The following is a 25,363-nucleotide window of genomic DNA, read 5'->3' on the forward strand; positions in this document are numbered from 1 at the left end:
CGAATTTGAATTTGCTAGAAAATTATGAAACAGTCTGTATTATGAGATAATAAAAACCATAAAAAACATTAATGGAAGTAGTATTTTAGTAGTAATATTATAAAAACTAAATGAAGCAGGAAAACGGACGTTTTCTGCATACATTTATATTTGTGTCCTCTGCTTCTTTCTTTTAACAGGAAAAATATGCCTCCCTCGTTTATTTTACTGATTCCCTCACGCCCTTATATACTACCTCTATCAATCTGTCCTCCCCAAGATGTCTAGTTGTAAAGTTTTGCAGCCCTCAGCTTCTAAGCCGTTCTTCATATGCACATGGATTAGCACCCCTTACCAATTTAGTTGCCTGTCTTATACTTTCTACAACTCCGTCTATAAGCTCTGTATTTTTTTAAGTGTGGCATCTAGACCTGAAACGCAATATTCTAAATGTGTTCTCACTATTGTCTTGTACGAGGGGGTGGGTATCAAAAAGTTCGTTCCCTGACTTAGATAAAACATCAGTAAGAAGATGCCGTGCCGTTTTTAATATAATTTGCCTACATATTAACTAAACTAACATGTAAAATTTAATTCCCGTAAGTGATCGCACACCAGAGGTGGAGTCCGGAATCTGAGGAAGGACGCTATGGTTGACAAAGTGGAGTATCGAGCAGTGATCAAGTTTCTGCATTTGCAGGGCAAGAAAGCTCAGGAAATTGACGAAGAAATGAAAGCTGTGTATGGGCAGAATTATCCATCTTATTACACTGTAAAAAGTGGAAACGGGAATTCCAGTGCGGCCGTAGAAGTGTCTTTGACGAGCCAAGAGAAGAAGGCCATCAACATCCACTGCCAGTGAGACGGTTGCAAAGGTTGAGCAGCTGGTGCTGAGCGACAGACGTGTGACAATTCATTTCATCGCAAATGCAGTGGGAATTAGTTATGGGTCTGCCCACAGACCCGTAAACTAAGGTCTCTGCACGATGGGTTCCAAGATTGCTGACGAATTTGCAGAAGCAGTGTCGAATGCAATGTTCTCGTCAACCGTTGGATTTGTGTAATGCGGATGTTGAGATCTTTTTTGATGGGTTGGTGACAAAAACTGCTCTTTAGGATAAGTAACGCTGACACATGGCTTACGGAAACGTGCTGCCACCCAGAAATAGGGGTTGACGAGTTTCAGTACGGTATGTATAATGTATTTAGGAAGGATAGGGAAGATAGAAGGGGGGGGTCATGCTTATCAAAAGCGGCCTGAGCGCGACGAAAGCCTTCCCGGATTCAGACGTTTCGCATGCTTATATATAATCTGAGGATGATTCCAAGTTGGATAAATAATGAAGTTGGCAAATTAACTGAGCAGAAAAAGAGTCCATGTAAAAGTTATAGAGCAATAAAAAATACAGAAGCGTATAACAGCTACAAATTGATCTGTAATAGTACCACAGAAAAGGTTAGGCTGGCAAAGAGGGGGGGGATAAGGAATTCTTCAAATATATAAATACAAAGAAGAGAACAAACCAGATTGGACCCTCATGTAATGGACGTGGGATAGTATTTGATACCCCAGCTGAAGTTGCAGATGAACTCAACAGTTTCTTTGCATCGATATTTACAGAAGAAAAACCCTCAATGAGAAATCATAGGATTGAAGTTGAAAAAAAATGTAATTAATGATGTTGAAATTTCATATGTTTATATAATAAAAAAAACCGGTGAGCCTACAGGCCAGTAAGGCTCCTGGGGTTCATGGCATATACCCTATGATCTTAAGGGAGGCGGCAAGTGAGTGCATTGAACCATTTCGGCTAATTGTGAGAGCATCACTGGACTAGGGAGTGATTCCGTTGGATAAGAAAAGTGCCAATGTATCTACAATACATAAGGGCAGTTCAAAGAGCGAAGTGGGAAATTACCGGCCGGTTAGTCTAACTTCAGTAGGAGCTAAAATCATGGAGACAATGATCAGAGTTGGAATCTAGGATCATTTAGATAGACGTGGAATTCTGAAGGACACTCAGCATGGTTTTGTAAAGAGAAAATCATGTTTAACTAATCTGGTTAGCTATTTTGACAGGTTCACTCAAGAGCTTTGGGAATAATTTCGACATTGTTTATTTGTATTTCAGCAAAGCATTTGACTCAGTCCCACATGAGCGGTTACTTTATAAGCTCTTTATAAGCTGGAATAGGCTGGAATCACAGGGAAAATCCTTAGATGGATAGCTGGATGGCTTCATGGCAGGAGGCAGAGGGTTGTGATAAATGGTTATTCCTCAGATTAGGTTGATGTATGAAGTGGGGTTCCCCAAGGATCAGTATTAGGACCACTGTTGTTTTTGATTTTCATAAATGACATCGATGAAGGAATAGAGGGCGTGTGTCTAAATTTGCAGTTGATGTAAAGATTGGTAGAGCAGGTTAATGATCGCCGCCAAGCATGGCATCTTAAAAGTTACCTAGATAGTCTTCAGGGATGATCAGAAAAATGGCAGATATGCTTTAATCCAGCAAGTGTAAGATATTGCACCTGGGGAACAGTAACCCCAAAATAACTTATAGACTTGGAGAAGTTGAACTAAAGCCGGCAGTGGAGGAAAGGGACTTTGGTGTTACGATACGATCAGACTTTAAGTTCTCTGAACATTGTAGACAGTTTTCAAGGAAGGCCCATGTTGTCCTATCGATGATGTATTGAACAATTGCTAGTAGAGATAAGGACGTCATAATCCCATTGTATAAGCTATTATTAGACCACACTTGGAATACTGTGTTTAGGTATGGAGACCGCACCTAAAGAAAGACATTGTGCTTCTTGAAAGGGTCCAGAGACGAGTAACTCGCCTGGTGAGATCGGCAAAAGGGCGTCCATATGAGGAAAGACTTCGAATATGCGGGTTGCAGAGTTTGGAAACAAGGCACCTTAGATGAGACTTGATTGAGGTGTTTAAGGCTCTGAGAGGCATAAGGAAAATGAATGAGGACGAAATTTTCACGGTTATAAGTGGTTCTAGAACTAGGGGCATTAATTTAAAGTGGGGGGAGTTGTTTAGACTGGATTGCAGGAAGCTTTATTTTAGCCAGCGAGTTAATAAATTACTGAATAAGTTGCCTAGATCGGTGGTAGAAGCTGACAGTTTGGGGAAATTCAAAGGTCAGCTGGATGAGGGAAACGCTTAGGACTTAGGTTGTCCTTTTCTCTTATTTATTAATTATTATTTATTTTATTTTATTTTTTCTTATTATTATTTTATTCTTATCATTTTATTTTTTGTTATTTTATTATTATTGTTATTTATTTATTTTCTTCTTATTATTATTATTTTATCATTATTTTATTTTTTGTTATATTATTATTATTGTTATTTATTTATTTTCTTATTATTATTATTATTTTATCATTATTTTATTTTTTGTTATATTATTATTATTGTTATTTTATTTATTTTTTTTGTTATTTTGTATTATTATTTTTTTTTATTTATTTATCTTTATTTTTTGGCTGGTGCAGCATAAGCCATAGGCTTCCTTGCACCGTGTGGCCATTGCTAATACTAAGACTAATACTAAATGACGAATGCTGGGGTGTTTCAGTATGATCCGGAGACTAAAGACATGTCAAAGCAGTGGAAGCACACCTCCTCCCCACTTCCCAAAAAGGCAAAGACCACTCCATCTGCGAAGAAGGTGATGTTGTCCGTGTTTTGGGACAGAAAAGGGGTTATCCTAACAGATTACCTACCTCGTGGTTCCACTTACGGGAGAATACTACAGAAATCGTTTGAAAAAGTTACGCGATGCTTTGAAGGTGAAAAGGCGTGGAATATTAACCAAAGATGTCCGTCTTCGGTCAGACAAGGCACCGGCTTACACGGCAGTTGCTACCACCAACTTTGTTGCCCAGTGCGGCTTCGAACTACTGCAGCACCCACCCTATTCTGCTGACCTAGCACCTTTAAACTTCTTGTTTCGAGAAATGAAGAAATCATTGCGTGGACGCCGCTTTGATTCGTCCCAGGAAGTCATCAATGAAGTGGAATCGTGGTTTCAGGCAAAAAGGGTGGACTTTTATGATCAATGCATTAAACAACTGACTCATAGATGGGAGAAATGTGTTACCATACATGGGCAGTACATAGAAAAGGATTAAAGTTCCTGTAAAGTTTCACCTTTCTAGGGCTATTATTTCTAGGTAAAGGTACAAATCTTTTGATATCCCCTAGTATAAATGAACAATGCCATCTCTTTTTCTACTTGCGAAGATCCTATATACTATGGATATGGCCATGTGCCTTTCTAGCTGCGTGTTTCCACTGCTTGGAAAATTTCATGTCGGACTGCATCGCGTAACCCCCAAGTCTTTTTTGTCCTGAACTACTTTTAAGTCCACTCCTCCTAGCTTGTAACTCACTCCTAGATTTCTGTTCCCTAGGTGAGAAATCTTACATGTTGTAATATTGCATTTCACTGTGCTTACTAGCTATGTTAGAGTAGAACTGCTTGAAATTTTGCCATGTTGTATAGTAGCAGTGGAAACTATGACTGGGGTTTATCGAGAATTTGAAGAGCTCTGAGTTCCCTCGCTAGGCGTTCAAATAACACCCTGCTGATATCTGAAACATTCGGCAAGTTGATAAAAGTGATGATGAGAAAAAGCCTATCACCCATATGCTTTCTACGATATGAATCTTGTAAAGTGCGTAAGACACATGAATTTAATTTTTTTTTGCAGTTTCTTAATAACAGCAGGACTGTAAGCGCGATTTACTTGAAACATTTGTACAAGTTACTTCAGTTGTTATAAAAGAGAACAAAAATGATTCAAGTATTTCGGTTTTTCTATCTGGTTATAATGATACTATATTGATAACAAAAGCAAGTCCGGCTTCCTCATTACCTTTGAGTTAATTTTGCTTTATTGTTAATTACGATATTTTAACTTGAGAGTAAATACACTGAGGCAGCTGCATCACTGGGTCTCCTTCGGACGAAAGCTTGGTTCATTGTATACTATTCGTTATTTCTGAAATTCATTAAATGCAACTTTTACTGTAATGTGAAATACATTGTATTGTAATAGACACAGCTGAGAAATGGATTTATGTGAAATTAAAGGATTGCAATATTTAATTCTTCCTATTGGCCTGCTGGCTTCTTCTGGGAACCAAGGTCGAATAAACTGATTTAACAATAATATAACTGAAAGGCATGCATTTCTGAGAGTTTCGATGATAGCCATGACCAATCATATCAAAAGTTTTATTGCTCAATGATTATGCTTCACAATTTACTTCCCCGGTATATAAATAAGTAGTCTACTTATTTATACGAATGCTAACATATGTATGGGCATGGATAGACTTACCAGTTGTTAGAGTCAGTACGAGAGTATGGACGGGAGGCTATCCACATGCCTAAAAACAGTCGTAGATATAAGTCCACTCCTGTGTGAACAATAACTAACGTATTTATATGTATCAGCAAAACTTAATATATTTAGAAGTTTCTGAACTAAAAATACCTACCCAGAGCGCAGAGTTGATCAATGCTCAAGTGTCAAGGAATCATAAAACAAATAGTTAAATCCGTGTTAAATAAAAAAAAAAAAAAAAAAAAAATGGATGAAATTGGTTTAAAAAGCACGGCACCAAGAACTGAATTGGAAAAAGGTTATGTAGTGATCGATTTCACCATTAACCAATTTGGCAGTGAAGATGAACCAGTTTCCGAACATAGCAAGGTATGAGAGCTACAATGAATTACTTTATTTCAAAAACACAGATAAAGAACCTTCGCAAATGATACTTGGTTATGATGGCTATATTTTTGCACCTTGACCTAATATAGCTGTAACTTCTGATGTGCGGTAAAACCAAAAAATCCAATCAACAAACCCTCACAACGTGTGGAAAGACCAACGTTTGAATCCCATTGAGATGAAAGAAGTTTTATGGGTTTCTTTACGCCGCTGAGTTATCGAGCGCGCACGAAAGTATCAGAAAGGTTTATCCTCTTGAAAACTCGGATTTTTTAATCAACACAACAGGAAATCGACCACATATTTTATTTGATTAAAACAATATGCACTACAGACCACTTTATTCATAATATCACAGTTCGATCGATGGGTGCCTCCGTAGCCAGGTGGGAAGGAGCAGCAGTGCGTAGCACACGCTTCTTGATTAGACTCGGGGTTCGAGTCCGTCACCACACAAATACGGAGGATGCGGAAAGGTCAGGGAATGAACACCGCATATTCTCGGAGCAATATGGCCTTAGTTGCTAATGCTCCTAAAAACCAAATAACAATATCGATCGATGGACATGGAAAGTCTGTTGATGTCTGGTTGGCCTAGAAGAGACATGGAAGTTGATCAGTTGCAGTAGTTCTGGAGAGTGAGTTTTATAGACAAACTTGAGATCAGCTGGGGTTTTTCTGACATCAAGAATTCGGAAATTAACGTATACATAGAGAGGTAGAACAGCGGATTTCCTTGTGAGGTACCTTACAAAGTTACTCCAGACAGCTTCGAATGAATCTTCCTATGGGGATTTCGTTAAACCCTTCTACCAATCGATGACTTTTAGGATGCCTGCTTTGTACAAAAGCACGGCGTATCCATAATCTTTTAAGCTTAAAGTCTCTCAATGAATCCAATATTTTTTAAAAGATTTAGACTATACTCAATTACTGAAACGTTATACTAATGTCTCGCGTCCTTGGTTTCCTCCGCTCAAGTACTACCAACATATGATGAAAGAAAAGACCTGTAACTATCTCTGTGTTGAGAGGTTTTTTTTTTTTTTAATTTTGCACAGCGACGAAGAATTGTGATTTATTTGTAATGGACACCGTGAGAGAAATGACAGAGTTGTCAACTTTTGACGAGACCATAGATTTTGGAATTCTGGATGTAATTTAATCAATATGTTGTTGGAGGCAAATTGTTTTAAGCAAAATAGATGCCTTTAAGAAGTCTATTATCTAATAAAATTCCTTTAAAGCTTGGGGTGGGGAGACAATAGGTCTTACATTTTTCGTAATTTAGATCTCTAATTTTAAAAATTGATATTTGCCAATGTAATGAATGTTAAAATTTTCTTCACTTTATATCAAACATGTATTAATATATATGTGCCAAGAAAGGTGTATCATGAATTCCTCATATTAGTACAAATAAAATGTTTAATAATCATGTACTGTTTCTGAGTGCACAAAATTAGCGAGCGAAAAAATATCCTATATAGATAATTAGAAAAGCCTTAAGAATATTTTTGTTGAAGACGTGCTACCTGCTACTGAAAAGGAAACTGTAGGATTTCCATACAGTATGTTTTTTTCCATTAAGGTTCAGTGTTAGACCTCTTGCTTTTTCAACAAAGTTTGGTTATTAATATATTAGAATATCATAGTTTAAGAGTTTCCGAGTGCAGTCTTTCTCTTATATTTTTATTTTAAATTTCTTCTGCCAATTTTTTATGTTGTATCTTCGTTGGATATTAATTTTTATTGGATGGCGGTACAGTTTTTGCATCCTTCATCCATCGCTCCTTTTGTTTTCTTCTCTTTTCCGCTAGCGGAAGGTACAGTAAACTTATGTTCTTTTTTTAGTATACTGTTGCGTGCTCAGAATTAACTTGTTTCCATCTTCCGTGTTATTGATCCTCTTAGTTTTATTTTAGTTATCTTCATTCTGTCTGTTGAAAGAGGAAAAAAAGCAAACTCCCCGCAATGATGTGCAAAGTTACAAGAATGAATCTGCATGTCCCTCCAGATAAAAAGCGATATCCCGAGTTGTTCTTTTAAAAATGTCATTATGGAGTTTTAGAAAGATGCAAATGTGCTTGAAGAAACGTGTAGGTGTCGAGTTCTTTGTAACGAAAGAAGGAAATCTTGGTATGCGATCTTCAAAAATAAAAGACAATCCTTTCTCCATTTTAAGGAGAAATGAACTACTGGATCTTTACTAAGGTAGGAGACATCAAAAAAGTAATAATTCACTGCATCCATACAACAAAATTCGACTGAGATTAATACAAGAATTCTGAATATGAGGAAGACAGTTTTGAAATTTTACTGTTGGGGTTATTTTTGTCAGGGGTTATGCGATATGAAGAAAAATAAGAAGATAATAAGGAGATAATATGGCCGTCATTCAGTGTAGCCACGTGTTCTGGAGCTCCTGAATGTTGAGTTATTTTAATGTGTTTAAAGTGTTTTCTTCCACCGGAAAAGTGTGCCAGCTCAAAGAACTTCGCAAGAGGATTACGTGGGTGAGAAAATTTTGTTATTACGAGGGTTATCTTATCTGTACTCTCTCGTCATCTACCTAATCCCTTTAGGCTTAGCATTTTGCTAACGCTTTGCTGAAGTCATACACGCATTGTTGACAGTTAGGCCTAGTGGATATTGCTGGGAATACGATACGTACATAAAGTTTTGAATTGGAGCAAGTGCGTGCGCGTATAGTGTGTGGCAGCTTGCGAATGAGCTCCGATTAAAGTAATAGATATAGAGTGCATGCGCGAGTAGTGTAAGGTCGCCCTGAACGAAGTTCTCCCTATATCTTGCAATAATACAGTGTTTCTTATTCTCGCAAGTATGCAATTTATATCAGATGGTTCGTCTCATCGTCGCAGATCCCATAGTAACGTCTTCTGAATATGATTGTTTTCAGGTAATCGTCTATATTAATTTTATTTAAGACTATCGCTAAGTACAGTATATAGAAGTCGCTCAAAGCCTATCTAACCCCGTTTCTGAATGCGAGAAGAACAAGGTCAAAGGTAATACGCTAATTCCCAAGAGTAACCTGCTAAAGGGTAGTAAAGTTAATCCTTGCCTCCAGCTAATTTTACGGAACATTCCCCTGGTTGAGCATTTTTTTAATCAAGCAGTTTGTGGAAACTGAACTTAGAGCTTTGGAAAGAGAATACTCAACGGAAAAAATGCCAAATAATCAATTCAACTGCGCTATCTGTAAGGTGGTGAAATCAGCTGTATTTCTGAGCTGTCTTTCGTGCAAGAGGGGATTTTGTAAGCCGTGCACCCCCACAGTGTTATGGAAGCTGAATAAAGAACGGCGAAAGGTGTGGACATGTGATATTTGTAACAGAACGAGCGAAATCAACAGAGAGAATGAAACCGTAAACCCACGGAAAGCAGACAACAGTATCCAAGACACTGACGTCGACAAATTCACATCACTGACATCATTACCGCCTGCCGAACCTTCTGACTGTGTTGTTACTAACGAAAACGGAACAGACATTGCTTGTAATGGCTCTAACACAAAAACTAGTATGCCTGAAAGCCCGATGGCCAATACTGACCAAGTAATCACTAACGATTTAATTAGTAGAAGCCTTATAGAAATCATCACTGAACACACGAGAACTATCACAGCCCTACAAATAGATAATGCAAGGATTACGTTAGGTAAGATGGAAAGAATTTTTGAATGCGTCGCTGATCTCTTCACCGAAAACCAGTTTCTGCGGGCTCAAAACTTAGAGATCCTGCAAGAAGTATCTCATCTGAAGAGACAACTTGAAGAACTTAAGAGCATGACTATGAATAGTTTCACTTCGAAGCTAGGCCAAGGTGCAGGATTCCCATTCACCTCTTCTATACCCACCAATGGGATGACACATAACGAGAATGATGTAACAGCATACAATCAGACTTCCGCACTGAAAAAGAACCCAATGCGGAATCAAAAAGAAACCTATGAGGTATCAACTTATGAAAGTAACGCTGCAAGTGTAGATCCCCTAGCTCTCTTTACAGCAGGCCGAACATGCACACCTCGCCAGCTTGACGCACCGAATCAAATTTTGGATAGATCCATGATTACAAATACCATTCATCCCAATTCTGTTAGTAGACACTGTCAGGAAACTCCTACAGAAACTCACCTTGGCCCCCACTCGTGGGCTGAGGCTGTCGCCGGGCCGTCCCCTCACGTATCCAAAGGAAACACAACGAAGGAAAAGCGCCAAACGGCAAGGATGGTACCTGAGACACGAAGAAACAAGAGATCGAGAAGATCATATATAACTGGGACAGCCCCAACTTCTTGGCTCAAGACTACTGGCAACGTAGCACACGTCGACCAACAACCCACTCGCAAAAGCCTATTCATCTCACGATTGGCTCCACACACAACCTCTGAGCAAGTTAAAAATGGCATAAGTGATCATTTGAATATATCCGTTGATGTATACCAACTACCCACAAAATGGCCTTCTTATTCATCTTTCAGATTAGACTGCAACAGTACCCAATATAAAATCCTGTGTCAGCCATCCACTTGGCCTCAAGGGCTCCTCATCAGGCCCTACTTTCAATCCTCGCCGCCCACCAGACTTCAGAGGCACAGCCAATCAAGCCACGGTCACATTCAGGGTCCAGTCAACCCCACTAGCTGACTCACTACAGAAATCATGAATGGAAGCCAATTCAAAATAATTCCTGTTAGGATATCTGAAAGAAACGCCTTAAAAAAAGAGAGAAAAAGACCGCAGAGGATACTAAGGAATATCCCCAGACATAATAGCATCTCTATATTCTATCAGAATGCCCGTAGCATCCGTAACAAGCTTGAAACTGTAGAAGAGCTTCTACTTTCGCACAAGTTTGATGTGCTCTGCATAACAGAAACCTGGCTTGGCCGAAATGAGGAGCAATTTCCATATGCAGTGTCGGCTGGATATAATGTGATTCTCTGCTCCAGACAGGACAAAAGGGGAGGTGGAGTGGGACTCTTCTACAAAACACCGCACATACTTGTTACTAAGAATTATAATAGTCAGTCCACTAAGTTCGAAGGGCTAATTGTGTCATGCGTATTTAAATCTGCTCGCATTGATTTTGCAGTTATATACACCCCTCCAGGACCCGATGCTGAAACCGTCGACGAGATAACTAATTGGCTCATTCATGGGCTCCATCACTCAGCAAGGCATGTTATCTGTGGAGACTTTAACTTCTCCCCTCAACTTGTTCATCTTCAGTCCAGATTGCTAAATAACCTTCACCCATTAGGAATCCATCTGATTAATAATCTCCCGACCAGAGGTGATCACCATCTTGATCTTGTGCTATCATCAAGCAATTGTGAACTTGATTCTACAACAGAAATAGCTTTTCAATCTGATCACATGCCAATTTTAATTAACTTATATTTTCCGACTCCAAATTACAACGTCTCGACTCGGGTCCACACCAAGATAATAACGAGCCCAAAATTACTCAACATTACTAAATGTTTAGAAGCAGCCACTGCAATTCCTTGGAATGCACTTGAGCAATGTGATAATCAACTTGCCTTAGACCTTTTAACTCGCTGGCTCATCACAATTTCTAATTATGCAGCCTCAAAGAAAATAAGGATCTCTGAACGTACGAGAGGATGGTGGACTCCTGAGCTGAGCAACAGTTTTAAGCTTAAACAGGTACTGTACAAACAGTGGAAAATGACAGGACTAGTTCCAGACCGAATTGCGTACTCCAAAGGACGAGCAAACTTCAACCGCCTCAAGTCTCAAGCCATAAAATATCACATTGAAACCACACTTCATAAGGGCTGTCCACCATACCGACAGAAATACTGTGAACTCCCTCCACAGTTTGATCCCGAAAGGTGGATGGACTTTATTGCACGAGTTCAGCTAAACCAACATGAGCCCAGTGATATTCCCATGTCTGATGATGATATGCCCAGAGACGCACTTGAAACCATTGAATTAACAAGACAAGACCTTTTATCTGCGATTAATAAGTTGCCTGCAACTGGTACAGCGGGAATCGACAAAGTACCACAATTTATCATTAAATGTTTGAGCCCATTTCTAAGTGATCCCCTCCTAATAATTTTCAATAGCATATTAAAAGGAGAATTTTTTCCTCCAATATGGAATTTATATTCTGTTAGGCCACTCCCAAAAGTTTCCCAGCCAACTGAAGCCAGGCGCTTTAGACCCATTTCTCGTTCCTCGTGTCTATTGAAATTACTTGAAAAAACAGTACTGAAAACACTTACCACGCACATTCTCCCGCACAGGCCCCAGCAAATTCATTATTCGTTGCAAGACAGATCAACAGTTAGTAACCTGATTATGACTACTAATGCAATCCTTGGATCATTTGAGGAGAAAGAAGAAATGGCAATCACATATCTTGATCTACAAGCTGCGTTCGATAGTGTTCACATCCCAGCCTTGCTCAAACTACTTCGAAATTACTATCACATCACAGGCCCAGTATTGAAGTTTCTGACATCCCTTCTTCAGAATAGAATCATCCAAATGTACATAGGAAAACAAAGGTATACTAGACAAATACAAACAGGCGTTCCACAAGGAGGAGTCCTGTCCGGAATTCTTTTCACTGCTATCATCTACCCACTAATACACAATAGAACAGATATGATATCATATGCAGATGATTTAAAGATCTTCACAAAAATAAAGTTGACCGATGAAGCCAAAAATGCCACAGTAACCATCAACAAGACTTTATCAGAAGTACGGCAGTACCTCACGAATTTTGACCTGCAAGTGAATCCTGAGAAATCTGCCATCATGGTATTCTCTCTTAAACCCATACCAACCATAATTCAGCCTGCGATTGACGGAGTCCCGATCCCCTGCGTTGAAAAGCAAAGAGATCTGGGTGTAATCTTCGACAGAAAATTACGATTCCATCATCATATAGACGAACTCTGTGCTAAATTCAACAAGAAACGGTGGGTTGCCAAGCAGCACTTGCTACACATTGACAACACAAACCTGATAAAAATGTATATCAGGATGATGGTTTTTGGAAGTATACTGTATGGAGTAGAGTTGTGGGGCTCAGCTGCAGACACCACAATTAAACCATTAAAAGCCGCTGAATACTGGCTCCTGAAGTGGGCAACCTGGAAGTGTCATCTCCCACCACAGCAGCGCACAACACCGATGGCCGACGCGCTGAATTTAACCAGGTTTTCAGCATTAATGCACGAGAGAAGACTCATCTTCACCGTAAAAATGATTTCCGGGAGAGTCTCAGCACCCAACGTTTGGGACACCGTGTGCTGGCGGATTCCCCAACCAGGTCTCCGCTCCACTCCCAAGCTTCTTGCTCTTCCTTCGAGACTACATTTGAAAGATCGGTTCCTCCCTTATCAGAAGCTCCACCTGGTTCAATCCTTGGATGCTGACTTATTTAAAATCATAGATGATAAAAAGTATAGACGGATCATCCTAGATCTGCACGTGGTCTCCACAACTACCAACTGATCTCAGATCGGTTTGGCGGGGCAAGAGACTCTCAGAAAACTGGACTCGAGGAAAATCTTTTGTTATCACAACTTGTTATTTTTGTATTAGTTTTCCTTTCAAGTCAATGTTATCTGCTATGAGTACTTTTTTTTTTTTTTTTTATTAATTAATCTTTTAATTTTAATTAATATTTTAATTTTTTAATTTTAATTAATTTTTTAAAAATTAATCTTTATAATTCCGGCGAGGTTATCTCTGCCGTTTGTTAACCCCTGGCATGGTGCCGTGAAGGGTATTGTATGGTCGTGGTACCTGCGTGTACCGATGTACTGTACAATAAAGATCTTATTTATTTATTTATTTATTTATTTATAAGCCCAAAATAGACCTTTTAATGGGAGAAGTATTTTTATTTATTTTCAACAAAAAAAAGTTTGTGTTCATTATTTTCTCACGAATTTTTACTGTTAAATCTCGCGATTTTATCTATTTAGTTCGCATCGTGGATAAGTTTTGATTAAGGTATCATATGAGACGGTAAATTTCTTTCCAAAAAAGGATCTGGTGGTGAGTAGCGGTCCTACTGACTAGCGGTTTTGCTTTGGGAATACAAGAACAACGGATCAATACGTCGGTATTCTTGGGAGAGCTAGCGAAGAATGCCATTTCAGTTAGCCTTATATAAATAGAGGCTCGGTAGAGAAGAGAACAAAGAAAAGAGAAATAAAGGAAATGGTAAAGAACTCATAGCAAATCTAAGTACAACAAACGTAGCAATAAGAAGATTGAAATATCATAAATAAATATATATACGACATTGGAGAGGTTAAAATCGCTCTCCTTCCCTCCCTCCCTTTTGTGTGTATGTGTTGATTATCATAATTTACAGGATAGAATGATATTTAGTCCCTGTTTTAACAACTCTTGATAGTTTAAGCATTGCTGCTGCTTCAATGTGAGCCCCTCATTACTTACCTTGTTTGCTTAATAGCGGCGATGCCTCTTTTGGCCGTAGCGCTTCAGGTAATTACTAGACCACTAATTACATTAAAGTAAAGGGAATTGCTTCTCGCTCTGACCATTAAAAATGGAAGCAAGAGTAATAGGATACCCAACTGCGTGTACAAACAATCGATTCTGTTACCGGAATTTTGCGACGGAAGCCCTCGTTAATATAACCAGATAATTCAATCCCACTGGCACTTTTCATCCACTTTTACTCAATCAGAGCATAAAATGCTTGAAGTGGCATTCAGTGTCAATAGCTGATTACCTAGTTTTACACGAAATCCTCAATCCTGTTCAACATTCAGTTTGAAGGTGGAGTGAGAGATGGATCACCATCATCACTTTCAGTTACCGCTCTAGTCTTAATTGTTTCTCACATTCTGTTCTAGAAAGAACAGAATGTGATATCGATCTCATGAAATACACTCCATAGTGTTTAATATTATCTGACTTTAGCTCCATGCTTATACACATATTTTATTCGTAGAGTCACCTTTGCTCCTGTTACTACTCCATCGAGAAATTTTTCCATTCTTGTGATCTCAAAATAGCTTTGCAGACTACAAAATTGAAACAAATGTCAAAATACTGGCGTGAAACACGAAAGAAATATTCCCTATTAAATGTACAGGTTCTTCATCTAATAAGTATAACAAATGTATTATTCAGTTCAGGTTCGATGATCACTTAGATTTACAAATTTTTAAAATGGTAAACACTTAGCGAGTCTCCAAACTTCCACTCTTTTAGAAAATCGAGCTTCATGTTAGAGACCCTCCTTTAAATAAAAGCGCCTACTCTCTAATGAAGGCCTCCGTAGCCGAGTGGTCAGGAGCGGGAGTGCAGTAGCACACGCTCTTTGAGTAGACCGGGGTTCAAGCCCCTGACTGCTGAATACGGTCGATCTGCCAACCCGCACTGGACCAGCGTGGCAGACTAAGGTCCATTTCCCTCAACATGAATTGTTGAGGAGGCTTCCATCCTGCAGTGGGTTGATAATGGCTGCACTTTACCTTTCTTACTCTCTAATGTGAAGCTTTGGTTCAATTTTTTTCGCCACCGATTAGTAAACTAATTTGGTGAAATAAATGGTGTATGATTAATATTCTGTTACTGAAACGAATCAACTTGGAATACTGTGTTCAAGTATGGAGACCGCACCTAAAGAAAGACATTGTTTTTCTTGAAAGAGTCCAAAGACGGGTAACTCGCCTGGTGAGATCGGCAAAACTGCGTCCATATGAGGAAAGACTTCGAATATGTGGGTTTCAGAGCTTGGAAACTAGGCACCTTAGAGGAGACTTGATTAAGGTGTTTAAGGCTCTGAGAGGCATCAGTAAAATGAATGAGGACGAAATTTTCACGGTTATAAATGATTCTAGAACTAGGGGCCATAATTTCAAGTTACGGGAGGAGTTGTTTAGACTGGATTGCAGGAAGTTTTATTTGAGCCAGCGAGTTATAAATTACTGGAATAAGTTACCTACATGGGTGGTAGAGGCTGACAGTCTGGGGAAATTCAAAGGTCAGCTGGATAATTACCTAAGGGAGGAGGGAAACGCTTAGGTTGTCCATTTCATTTTTTCTTATTTATTAATTATTATTTATTTTTATTTTTTTGGTATTTTATTATTATTGTTTATTATTATTATTTATTTATTTATTTTATTATTTTATTTATTTATTTTTTTTGGGTGGTGCAGCATAAGCCATAGGCTTCCTTGCATCATGTGGCCATTGCTAATACTAAACTCAATTTTATAATTCCGGTAGAGTAGTCATGCTAGGTCTTCAACATCAAAATGCTGCATTTCAGACTGAAACCATTCGGTTTTTTAAGCACATAAACTTAACCCTAATATCACTCCCCACCAGGAATATGTTAATTGATAAATTGTTGAAAAATATATGGAATCATCGTATACAGTTGAAACCCTTTTTAAGATGATTTTTAAGGGAATAAATAATTTAAACCTTGCAAACGGGAAATCATATTACGAAGACGAACTTTAACCATTTTCGAGATCAAACAATTTCAACTTAGGTGGGTTGACATCTTAAACTGGCTCCAATGTATTTATATGCTAGTGACCACTGAAATTGCCAACGTAAAGCTATTAAATAATACTCCGTTATGTTATGATCTTATTATTAACATCAATCCGAAGTCAGTAAGGTATGGAGGCAGATTCTGCAACTTTAGTTTAATCACTAGTCTGTTTTGTTTACTATTTAGAAACTTTGTCATTTGTTGAACACTTTTTTTTTTTTTTTTTTGGTGGAAGTAACGTTCAACTGAAGTTGTCCAGGGCTTGGACATGATCTTGAAAAAAGTCGATGAGTTAACATCTAAGACACTCTGCTGTAGAAAAAACTCTTGAAATAAACATCAAGCAATTCCTATAAAGATTCTCTTTTTACTCCTAAATGGCAACATAGAGTCAGATGGATTTTCAAGATAGAGAATATAAAAATGCTTTCTCATTTTGTGGTATCTCCTGGACCAAACTATATATATATGTATATGTATATTGCCAAATAAAATGACTTTTCAAAACAATACGATACAAATGGGGCAAAACCCTTTTACATAAATAGAGGGTTCACATATATCTAGATAAATTTTTTAAAGACTAAGTAGAAGATTTCGCGTGCTTTTGGTACTCCGCGACCAGAAGCCATAAATAATATTTTTATACGTTGGGAAAAAGAACAAAACAGCAAGACAAGGCAAAGAGATTAAATTGTTAAAATTTTATAGCTGTCCCGCAATAGTTTGTCTACTCCAGGACAGTTATAAAGAGCGAGGAGTTCGAATTTCAGCGTGCATATTCACATACACAGAAGAAGTTAGCTACCCTCTGATCGTGGGCAGATTCAAACAAATTTTATGAAATTGTCTGCCAGCGAAAGAGGTCTACGCACGAAAAAAAAATCATAGAATAGTTTCTTAATAAAAATGAAACTTTCTTTTAAGAAGTAATAATCATCTAGAAATATAAAACTAAACCCATCCTCTATGCTCAACTACACACGATGTCCTTTAAGAAGAAAACAAACAAACAATATTAAACACTTACTGTCGGCCGGGTAAGGGGTGTTGAAAAAATGTAAGTAACAATTCACTTCTTGCTCTTTAAGTGGATCATTAATTAATATGGATCTATTCATGTCTGTGACGTCTGTCGATAGTTCAGTCATGTCAGCACCAAAATCATAGCAGCCAACGAGAGGACTAGTAGCTGTTGCTTTCACTTTGCGTTTAAGAGATGGACTTGATCTGCGCCAGCAACAGTTTTTATCCGCTACTCGGAGATCCTGCTGCTACGTCCACGACGGTGCATTCACTGCCGTTTAGATGTTCGGCTCTTGCGAAGGAGGCACGCAGAGTGAACTAGCACCCGCCACACCGATTCGTTGCTAGAAAGTGACGTCACTATACTTCTTTATGTTACTTACAGAATGACAGCTCTTTGGTGATAATTATATTAGGCTTCTTCATGTAGATTTTTCTATTTTGTCTACAGTAAGCCGAATCTTCAGACGTAACACCAGTGCGTAATTAAAGCCATATTTTACCTACAGCAGACATGAGTCTGTGATCATTGCATTTCAACCAAACTGCGTAATCATACTTTATACGTGCATACTATTTTTTTCTAACGGCAGAAAAGACAGGATTATCAAAAAATGTAAAATACAGATTGTTTTCATATATGAATTCTGCATTTGTTTGATTTAATTTAGTTGTTTACTGTTGCAGTATTCTTGAAGCTTGATTGCTGTTCTTAATTACACTTTTAATGTACTAGTAGCTTATTTTAGAAATGTAGTTTTTATGTAATACACATCTACTAATGATCCACGTAATTGAGCTCTTGCTTTAGTGGGTAGCATAGTTGGCAGAATCGCAGTCCTTCCCACACACCTGAGTTCGAATCCCGTCAACGACGTGAGGAATTTTATGGTCCTTTTTCACAACGTGACTGAGTTAGTCCGTCGCAGGTGCGGGTAGAATGGTTTTTTCTCCAGGAAACTCGGACTTTTCGTCCAGAAATCAAACAGAAAATCGACCACAGAATACACACTTTATAGACATTATATAGGTGCAATATGGAGTGCCGCTCATGGGCCTCAAAAACTACTACAACTACTATTGATCTCTTCAGTTGAGCTTTCCTTTAAATGTAGTATTGACTACGCCACTTGCCTTCACTTTAGGAGAGTAGTTTGAATACAGTCGCTGAAGAGAACTTCGATAGGACTGTTCAGACAGTGAATGAATTAATCATTTTGAAGCATAGGATTTTTTCCTCGCTACAGCTCCGTGTTTTTTTTTTTTAACTTGGAAAACAGGCAAGCTGACTATGAATACACTCAATTAACAAACGCCATGCCCTTGTGTGTAGCACAGTTGGTAGGATCGCCGGGTGAAAAAAACGTGAGTTCGAGTTCTGTTCATGGAATTTTTATGGGCCTTTTTCACAGCGTGGCTGAATTAGTCGGTTTCAGGCATGGGTACATGGTTTTCCCTCCCAGAAACTCGGGTATTTCGAGCAAACAGAAAATCGGTCTCAGAACACACGCAATTTGCAGACAATATGCACGAAGTAATAAGGCCTTAGTCCCAGATGCTCCTAAAACCCTACTACTACAACAACAAACGCGATATACAGATGTATCATGGGCTTAGTTGCCTTGCCGCGTATCCTAAATAACCCAACCAACCCCTGTCATTTATATTAGTTATGATTTATACTTACTAGCAGAGCATCATAGTAGCAATACCATAAAAAGACCGTTTATTGAGTTTGCAAGTTAAATATATGCTCCATTCTTGTCGACGCAAGCTAAATGAGGATCCATCAAGACGGTATGTCTCGATTTGTCGATTCAGAGTTTGACCACAGTATTGAAGTTTTTAAGGAAATAAATTCCGCCTATATAGTACGAAAGTAGGAAAAATTAATGAAGAAATTTCAGAAGCGAAACTCCAAAAAATCCTGGAAACGATATTTCCTTCAGAACATTAACGTTATGGTAAATTTAGAGAAAAAATAAAATAAAATCTGCCTGACGAAATAATAGTATGTAAAAAAAAAAAAAAAAAAAAAAAAAAACGAAATCGGAATAACTTGGGACAAAGTATATGGAACATCAGCGGGTGAAAGGAAAACGTAGTATTCCAATACTGTGTAGGGGTTACAGTCCCTATGTAGTAAGCAAACACATTCCTGATCAGGGAATCTGTGAAAAATATACAGAAAACGGATTTACATGTATAAAAACCGCAGTGCCCCTGTTGCGAATAAAGTATACTCGTATAATTCTCTTTTAAACTTTATATAATGAAGGCTACCGTATTATTGCTAAAATTAATTATATTATATGTAGCAATTCGTAGCTTACATACAAATATCTACATATTTGGATTGATCATTCTCTGGTGTTGAGCAGTAATTACATCCACGGGAAATCCTGATGGCAGGTAATAATCAGCACCAGAGACTGATATCCCAGAGACGCAGTACTTCTATCACATCACAGCTGCTTCCATTCCATTCTGACCTGTTGTTCACATCAAGTGTGTAATTGGAGGGCTTTCTGCTGTGATCGATTCAGGGCGAAATCAGTCAGCAAGTTTTCTTTCTTGTTTCAAATTAATCGAAAAAAAAAAGTTTCGAAGTCTTCATGGAACTCGTAATGGAGTTACTGTTTCTTGGACAGATACCGCAGTGAACTAATGGGAATGGAAAGAATCGCATTGTCAGCGAATAATTTATTTTTATGATTAAAATAAAGCCAATTGAATACTCAAAGAAAGCTGTTCGCATATCGTTCAAACCCATTAGTAGTAGTATTAGCCATACAGTGCAAGCAAGCCACAGGCTTTTGCTACACCGGCGAAGGTAAAAAAAAAAGTAGATAATAAAATACAAATTATGCTTTTTCTCCTCACATAGATAACTATCCAGTTGTTGACTTTTGAATTTTTTTAAACTGTAAGCCTCAACTGCGGAAGCAACTTGTTTTCTAGAATCCAAGATTTGCTGGCTAAAAGAAAACTTTGTACAGTCTGTTTTAAATCTCTTCTCGTCGTCCTGTAATTTGAATTATGGCCCTTAATTTTGGAAGCCTTTATAATAGTGAATATTCTGCCTTCATTCATTTTACTAACCCCCTCTCAGAGCAGAGCCTTATAAACCTCAATCAGGTTACCTCTGAGGCGCTTGGTTTCCAAGCTCTGTAGCCCACATAATCGGAGTCTTTCCTCGTACGGTAGCCCATTTGTCGATCTCACCATGAGAGTTGCCCATGTTTGGACCCTTTCAAGAAGCTCAATGTCATTTTTCAGATTTGATAGCTGTACTTGGACACAGTATTCCAATTGCGGTCTTAAAATTGCTTTATACAGTGGGCTTCTGACTTTCCTCTCTCTACAGGATATTGTTCCATAAATCATCTATAGGATACCATGAGCTTTCCTGGTCGCCTGTTTACAGTTCTCAGAAAACTTTATATCTAACCATATCGTAACTTGTCAGGTCCCTTTTTTCCTCCTATAGTGTTTCTAATTGAACGCCACCAAGTGTATAAGTTAATTTGGGGCTGCTGTTCCCCAAGTGTAAGACCTTGCATTTTTTTGCATTAAAACATTGCTGCCACTTTTCTGACCATTATTGAAGCCCGTTCAATCACCTTGAAGGAGGGCTGCTTGGTACTGATCATTAACGACTCTCCCAATCTTTACGTCTGCAAATTTTTACATCACGCCCTTTGTCCCTTCATCGAAATCGTTTATGAAAATCAGAACCAATCCTTGAGGGACGCCGCTTCTGACGTTACACCAATCTGAAGAATATTCATTAATCACCACCTTTTGCTCTGCAGCCACCCTACAGTCCATCTTAAAATCTTTCTAGTAATCCCAACACGTTCCAGCTTATACAATAACCTCTCATAAGGGATTGAGTCAAATGCCTTGCTCAAATCCAAATAAATTATGTCTAAATTGTTCCCTTCATCCAGCTTGAGTAATTGCATCAAATATAACTTAATAGGTTAATTAAACATGATTTTTCCTTAACAGTACTGTATTATGCGTTCTTCAGAATGATATTTCTATCTAAATGTCTCTGGATTGCATACTTGATCATTGCCTCTTAAGATTTTCGCTTCCACTCAAGTCAGACGCCGACCGGGCTAGCCGAGTGGGTTAAGTACCTACCCGGCAACCCAAAGGTCGCGGGTTCGATTCCCGCCTCGGGCTTGGATCAAAGTACTGCAAAAACCTTGGGAGGTGCAATATGGCCACAGAAGCCGATGCGCCAACAACTACCAAATCAAAAAAAAAAAAAAAAATCAAGTCAGACTAACCGGTGTGTAGTCACGGACTTCACTCTTAGAACCTTTATGTATTGGCGATACGTGCGATACATTCTCATTGTGGAACAGTAAGAAACACATTTCTCATCCAGAAGCACTCAAATAGATTAGCCTGAAAAGAGTCGAAAAAAGATTATTTAAATAATCCCAAGAGAGTTCTACTCTTGTCAGCAAGGGGGGGAAACAAACTAATATAGCAGCTACCAAAGCATAACATGTGATTTAGTGAGTAAATGAGTTTTACGCAATATCGTCCTTTCTTGGTATCCTTGATCAAATTAAACTGTGGAAACCCAGTGTTTTTTTTATTTTGTTTTGATGAAAAAAATTAAAGTAATATAAATGAGAAAGTTTATCTCCCCTGAAAAGAGCTGACGAATTAAATAATTAACAACTGAATACTGTACAGGGTTGTCCATTTATCGGCCTTCCTGCTGGTCAACTGTATTTACCAAGTAGTCTGTAACAGAGTGTCGCTGCTTATCAATGCCTTACTGTTGAGCATGTCAACGACATTCATATTGTGTTATAGCTTGCTTTTCCTGTACATATCAGTTTTTGTTTCTTCGCAATCGGTTAAGTTTTGATTGAACTGTACCGCTTTAAGGGAATCAGTGTTTTCACCCTTTGGCGGATAAATGAGTGATCGTAATTTATAGCAAACAATTGTTGTTAAATATTTAGGGAAACTCGGTAAAAATGGTGCAGAAACGTTGGAGATATTACGTAAAGTGTACAGTGATGAAACCATGAGTCAGCCACGTATGTACGAATGGTACAAACGGTTGAGAACTGGAAGATGTCCACGACGACAAGAATACCGCCAACTTCAACGACAGACGAGAAAATTGAAAAAATTCGGAAGATCATGCGCCAAGACCATCGGATGGGCATTCGACTAATTGCTGAACAGTTACTCATTGATAAAGAAACAGGAAGAACAATTTTGACAGATGGCTTTTTCATCATAACAATGCGCAATGTCATTCGTCTGTGGCAGTGAGAGAGTTTTAATGAAAAACAAAACCACAAACTTCGAGCGCCCGCTTTATTCATCAAATCTGGCGCCGTGCGCCTTTTATCAGTTTCCGAAAATTAAAATCCATCCCAAAGGAAAACGATTTGCGGACTCAGCAGATCTACCGAGGACTTCCGCTGCTGTTTTAAATCCTGCAAATCGCGAATGGAGCGCTGCATAGGCGCGGCTGGAGAGTACTTTGAAGGGGATAAATATCGAAATTGTTGTATTTAAAATAATAAATGATTTAAAAAATATTTCTCGTTTCTTTCTAGCTGCACCTTGTATGTAGTTGCTAGGGTATAGATGCATCAACGATTTGACCATACTGCGCCGATTCGCGTGTATTATGTCTATACAAGTGAGCGATCTGCATGTTGTCCTGGCTGAAAACCCGGAATAACTCACGGGGAAATAACACTACCCTTCACCTGAGATTGTTTGGCTATAGCTCCGATTGAAGAAGTCTTTAAAAATTCCCCTAATCTACAACGGGACTTGAAACCCAAACCTCTCCAAGGACTGACAATTGGCGAAACCATTATACTATGCGGATGTAGTTTCAATCTGATAATTGTGGTAATTGAGAAACAGCATAGATTTATTATTGCGGTGCGTAAGGTGGGATTTTCCCTAGAAATATGTACGGTTTTTTTTTTATTTAAACATCACCATTCTTCTAAATAATATTTTTGATGAAAAGGGACTTTTAGTAATAAATATTTGCAGCATTTTCGCCAAGCTTCGCAGACTTTCCAAGAAATATTAGAAAGAGTAAATGCGTGTGTACACGAGCAAAGTGGATACATCTAGTACTTTCTCTAACGGTTTCAATTAAATTCTGTAATCGAGTGGATTACAGAAGTGCATTTCATTCTAATTTGGATAACTCTCTGTATTTTCTTCAGTGTAATTTTTAATCTCATGGCAGAATTCCTGAAACTGCGATGGATTACTGATTAGTAATAATTATCTCTAATTTATTATTAAAATATTTTTGAAAAGTCCGCTCGGTGTTATGTAAAGCAGTAATTTCACTCGGCGTGCTGCTTGGTTCAGTTATCGGTTTATATATGTATAGTACAAATACACACATTCAATGATAGTATTGCACGAAATATATATATGCAAGTATTAAAAAAAATTTTTGGACAGTTTGTACCAAAAATCTTTAAATTAAATTTCTACATATTTTAGATTGAAGAGTTGACATTTAAAGAGCAATTCTTTATAAGCACATCTCACAGACAAATGTCAAGGTGAATTACAGTCATGAAATCGTGGAGCAGAGTTCAATTACAAGAACAAAATTGTGGAATAATTTTGTTAATCACATTCAAGAATAACAGATCTGTTAAATTATTCAACGGCATCACGGAGAGAGTATTGCAATAGAGTCGATTGCGTCATTAACCAGGTGGCATAGCTTCTGTACGGCAAGTTCACGTGAACAACAAGAGTACTTAAAAACGTTTGGCAACAGGAAGGTAATATGATTTAGAAGAAAAGACGAGAGGAACTAACCATCTGAGGATACAGGTCTGAAAAAAGATATATTAAATTTTTTAGAACTGATTTCTTTTAGTTCCTCTCGATAACTAACCAGGTCCTGTCATCTAAGCGCTTGAAAGGCTTCAGGATGTTGACAAGGAAGAAACCTATCGGGTATATGAAACCTATTTCGTATTGCAACAAGGGAATAATGGACTCTGGAGAGAGAGAGCGAGCTCGGAACATTCTTCATGCAAAACAATATAATATATGAAGGGTACGAGTTATACAAGAACCGCTTAATGGTAATTGTCAGTTCTATCTAAGCAGTTTGGATGCAGAAAAAGTATGGTTCCTAACGCTGTGAATTTCTCCGGATAACTGATTTGTGATGGTTCTGTATAGCCCGTTGCAGCACACGGTAATTAAAGGCAAACAGGAGTTTGACCGTAATAGCAGCATCCGAGCTCCAGATTTAAATCACATGGAGTAAAGATGTGTGCAGAATTGTAAGAATAGAATGTACCTCTGCTTTGCGAAACTTCATTAACTTGCAAGAGGTGCTGTCTCATTAGCTAGCAAAGACGAAATGTCTTGAGGCTTGGGATCTTCGATATGATCATGAAATATAAAGTTGTTGTCAAACGTGATTCCTGAATAGGTGCATGCCAGTTACAGATTGGAATGGGAACACAACACAAATTATTAGTATGCATTATGATTGGTACATGTTTCAAGGGGAAAACAAGTTGTTTGGATTTTCATTATAAAGCTGCTGATCTCCTATAAATAACACTAATTAAAATGCACCTGTTTCAAAATTTTCTGATAATTTGAAATTCTTTCCATTTTATCCTTAAAAATTAAAGCTATCTATCTCTAACTGACTTTAAATACAAACAATTCGTTAGAGCTATAACAAAATTTGTCATTAAAAAGTTGCTAACCCATTTACTCTTTTAAAGTTGACACGCAGTGCACTTCTTAGCACTTTAAAAGTAAAAATTCCTTACTCAGCCTACAAAATTGATAGACGGATTATATCGCTACCATAACATAGCACGTATTACAAGTATTCCTGCGAGTAATTTAACCTGCGAACTGCATGATGAGAGTATAACCTGTCGCAGTTAGAGCTTATTAACTTTTCAGCATTCGAAGAAGAATTGTGCATTTTATGGATGCCTAATAGAAAAACAAATACAATCT

At 38.1% G+C, this 25,363-nt stretch overlaps 1 protein-coding gene across 2 annotated transcripts in view; it reads right to left on the minus strand.

Annotated features, from left to right (window-relative positions):
- The window catches only part of LOC150079303 (diuretic hormone receptor-like), a 310,651-nt gene extending 293,052 nt beyond the window's left edge, over window positions 1–17,599 (minus strand). For both annotated transcript variants that reach the window (XM_090382355.1, XM_090382354.1), the window contains exon 1: window positions 17,340–17,599. In XM_090382355.1, the coding sequence (XP_090238481.1) occupies window positions 17,340–17,460 (121 nt within the window). In that variant the 5' untranslated portion in view covers window positions 17,461–17,599. The remainder of the gene's footprint in view (window positions 1–17,339) is intronic.
- Between the last annotated feature and the right edge of the window lie 7,764 nt (window positions 17,600–25,363).

This window comes from Mastigoproctus giganteus, chromosome 10 (genome assembly GCF_048544385.1).
Source record: "Mastigoproctus giganteus isolate SK-2022 chromosome 10, ASM4854438v1, whole genome shotgun sequence".
Taxonomy (NCBI): domain Eukaryota; kingdom Metazoa; phylum Arthropoda; class Arachnida; order Uropygi; family Thelyphonidae; genus Mastigoproctus; species Mastigoproctus giganteus.